The sequence below is a fragment of the Corapipo altera genome, unplaced genomic scaffold, assembly GCF_003945725.1.
Source record: "Corapipo altera isolate COAL_440 unplaced genomic scaffold, ASM394572v1 130609, whole genome shotgun sequence".
Lineage (NCBI taxonomy): Eukaryota > Metazoa > Chordata > Aves > Passeriformes > Pipridae > Corapipo > Corapipo altera.
The window spans coordinates 1-3,690 of NW_020885783.1; the positions used below are offsets into that span (position 1 = coordinate 1).

At 52.2% G+C, this 3,690-nt stretch overlaps 1 protein-coding gene across 1 annotated transcript; it reads right to left on the reverse strand.

The window, feature by feature from the left end:
• Window positions 1-2,090: 2,090 nt before the first annotated feature.
• LOC113940802 (zinc finger protein 879-like) lies at window positions 2,091-3,055 on the reverse strand. Its single transcript, XM_027631953.1, is given in 1 exon segment — window positions 2,091-3,055. A coding segment is annotated over 1 exon segment (786 nt). The 5' UTR covers window positions 2,920-3,055; the 3' UTR covers window positions 2,091-2,133.
• Between the last annotated feature and the right edge of the window lie 635 nt (window positions 3,056-3,690).

Genomic DNA, 3,690 nt, shown 5'->3' on the forward strand with positions numbered 1-3,690 from the left:
GAATGGGGACCCCTCCTGCCTTCCCCTGTGTCAACCTACTCGGGGGGGCTTTGAGAGGGCACCTGCCCCTCAGTGGGCACCCAGCTCACTCGAAAAGGTGCCAGGACCACCCCACAGGCCCCCAAGGACCCCCTAAATACATCCAGAGCCCACCCAGGACCCCCTCAATTCCCTTTTTTTGAGAGGACCTTTAGGGGCACTGGTGGCTGAGCTGGGCAGCAAAGTTCATACCTGTCTACAGCCTGAGTCACTGAAATGCTGAGTTTTAAACACAGAAAGGAGAAGCTTGAGGTAGTTTGTTGAAGGCAGAAGGACTGATTTCTCATTTATTTTAACTACTTCTGAAATGCTTCAAAGCCTGGTTTTCAGGGGTTTATTTAATTTGGCAAGTTCTTGGGGTTTTCTTGGGCTTTTCTTTGTGTGAGGGGTGGGTGGGTTGGTTGTTTTTACAGTTACTTGTCTCATATACTTGGTGCTTTTCCCAGGAGAACATTGATTTGTGTAGAGACAAAGTCACTGAAGAATTTCTTAATCTGGGGATAAAAATACTCCCCTGGGAAGGATGCAGGATGAGTTTGTATTATTTATTTAAGAGTTTCAGGCCCAAAACCAGCAGTTTCAGCCAAATTTTCTAAGTGACTGAGGAACCCTTTTCTCCAAATGTGCTCCCCTGAGGCAGTTTCAAATCCCCACTTGTGATTCAGTTTTCTGGAATGATTCTAAAGGAATTAAATGCTTTTTCTGGCCATCATCTAGGCAACTGCTGCCACGGATAACATCGATTGTAAGAAGGCAGAAGAGAAGGACATGAAAGGGCCACCTGTGAGCAAAAAGTAGTTTTCATTTTCAGTAGTCTCTGAATTTTTGTTACTAGTTTTCTGTTTCTGTGGAAGAGTTCAGTGTCCTCCCTCCTGGGAGGGATGGGAACAAATGATTAAACGTGGAAAATGTTCCGTTCCAACACTGCAAGTTGTAACTTATCGAGATGGTCTAAAGATGTCCAGATTATCGAAAACCTTACAAATTTTTCTTTTCAGAGAGAAATATTTGATGAAGAAATCCAGCAAAGGCAAAAGTGCAAGGCCAAGCCTCAGCCTGTGGAGAGCTGACGGGTGGCACTGGTTGCCCCAGAATGACATAGGGAAAAAAAGAAACAGGAATTTTGGGGTGGGATCGAGCCAGTTTGGGGTGGGATCGAGCCGTTTTCACTGGGATTGATCCACTTTGAGGTGACAGATTGATCCCTCTCGACTTTTGGGATGCAGAGCTGGGAGAGACTGGAATGTTAATGGTCCATGGCTCCAACACTCTCAGTTGCAGAAGCAGTGGGGGTTTTGCTGCCCATGGGCAAAGGAACCGCTCAGGGCAGAGGGGGGAACACCCACCCCTAGAGGGGACAGGCTGGGCTTGGAGTCAGAGAGGGGAAGTGTTATTTTTATGGTTTTATATCACTATAGACAGGAACCAAAACTGCCCCAAATCTACTCTACATGGAAACAAAATTGTTCTAGACTAGACCCAACATATATATATATATATATAGATGTACATAGATAAACTATCCTCGGGGGGGAGGGAGCTCTTCATCTTTCTACTCTGATACTTTCTTTCTTTTCCCTTCTACATTTTCTTAAATGTTATTTTTATGCTTTCATATCATTATAGAAAGGAACCAAAATGGCTCCAAACTTGCTTTACATGGCAACCAAACTGTTCTAAACTAAACACTACATATATATATATCTATAAACACTGATTATTCACTGTCCTTTCACTCTAATCTGCCCAAGGCCTGGATTAACAAGACCCTGGGTCACCCTCGGTGTCAGGGGGGTCAGGACAGGGGCTGGACACAGAGGAAGCTTCTGGCAGCTGCTCACAGAACCCACTCCTGGAGCTCCCCTGCTTCCAAAACATGGCCATCCAGACCCAATACACTGCCAAGCATGGATCACCTGCAACATGGGTCACCAGGTCTGTGCCCAGCATGGATCACCTGGAATGTGGGTCACCAGGTCTGTGCTCAACATGGGTCACTGTGGATCATCCAAGGGGGGTCCTCTGATGGTTGATGGAGTTGGAATAGCGGCCAAAGCTCTTCCTGCAGTCGGGGCACTCACAGAGCTTCTTCCCTTACTGGTGGGTCCGTTGGTGTTGGGTCAAGGTAGAGCTCTGGCTGAAGCTCTTCCCACACTCCCCACACTTGTAAGGCTTCTCCCCTGTGTGGATGCGCCAGTGGGTGACAAGGTGGGAGTTCTGGTTGAAGCTCTTCCCACAGTCGGTGCAGTGGAAGGGCCTCTCCCCTGTGTGTGTCCGCTGGTGCTGGAGGACATGTGAGCTGCGCTGAAACCTCTTCCCACATTCCAAGCACTTGTAGGGCCGTTCTCCAGTGCGGATGCGCTGGTGGGTGACGAGCTGGAGCCTCTGGTTGAAGCTGCTCCCACATTCCCCACACGTGAAGGGCCCTTCTCCAGTGTGGACGCGCTGGTGTTGGATCAGGTTAGAGCTGCTCCTGAAGCTCTTCCCACATTCCTCACATACATAAGGCCGTTCTCCAGTGTGGATGCGCTGGTGGCGAATCAGGTGCGAGCTGTACCCGAAGCTCTTCCCACATTCCCTACACTTGTAGGGCCATTCCCCGGTGTGGATGTGCTGGTGTCAGATCAGGTGGGAGCTGCCCCTGAATCTCTTCCCACATTCCCTACATTTGTAGGGCCGTTCCCCAGTGTGGATGCGCTGGTGTTGGTTCAGGTAGGAGCTGTCACTGAAGCTCTTCCCACACTCCCCACATGTGTAGGGCCGTTCCCCAGTGTGGATGCGCTGGTGAGTGCGGAGGTTGGAGTTGTCACCGAAGCTCTTTCCACATTCCCCACACGTGTAGGGTCGTGCCCCAGTGTGGATGTGCTGGTGTCGGATCATGTCAGAGCTGTTCCTGAAGCTCTTCCCACATTCCTGACACGTGTAGGGCCGTGCCCCAGTGTGGATAAGCTGGTGTCGGATGAGGTTGGAGCGTTTCCTGAAGCTCTTCCCACATTCCAGACACTGGAAGGGTTTCTCTCTGCTGGGAGGTTGGTCAGGGACCACCAGGTTGGAGCTCGGGCTCAGGCTCTGGTTGCCTTCCTGGCACAGCCTGGGAAGCTCCAGGTAGCACCCTGGGCTGGCTTTGGAGCCCCTCCTGCGGGGGGATCTCCGGCCCTTTTCCTCCCCGCTGCCTTCCTGCGCCGGGGAGCCCTTCAAAACGGCCTCTCCCACCAGGGTCTCACGGGGGGATTTGTCCTCCAGACTCTCCGGCCTCAGCTCGGGGCCTGGGGCAGGAAGCAAGAAGGACAGGGAGGGGATTTGCCTCCGGCCCACAGGGAAGGCCAAGGACATCCCCCCAACTCCGGCCCCGGCAGGACGGCGGCGGCAGCGGGGTTGTCCTGCAGCCGGGGCCATGCTCGGCTGACAGAGCCAGCACAACACCTGCCCAAAGGGCCACTGACTTCCTCCTCACCTGCCTGGGGGGCCCAGGGCATCTTCCTCTTCCTCGCAGCCTCCTCCTCCATCTGCCCAAGCTCTGGGAAGCAGAAATCCTGCTGGGGGGGAAAACAAAGGTTGAGTGTGTTGGCTTGGGGGTTCCTCCTGCCCAAGTCCACCTTTAGAATTCACCGGGCATCCTCTGTCCATAAAAACCTCCAAAACACCAAGATT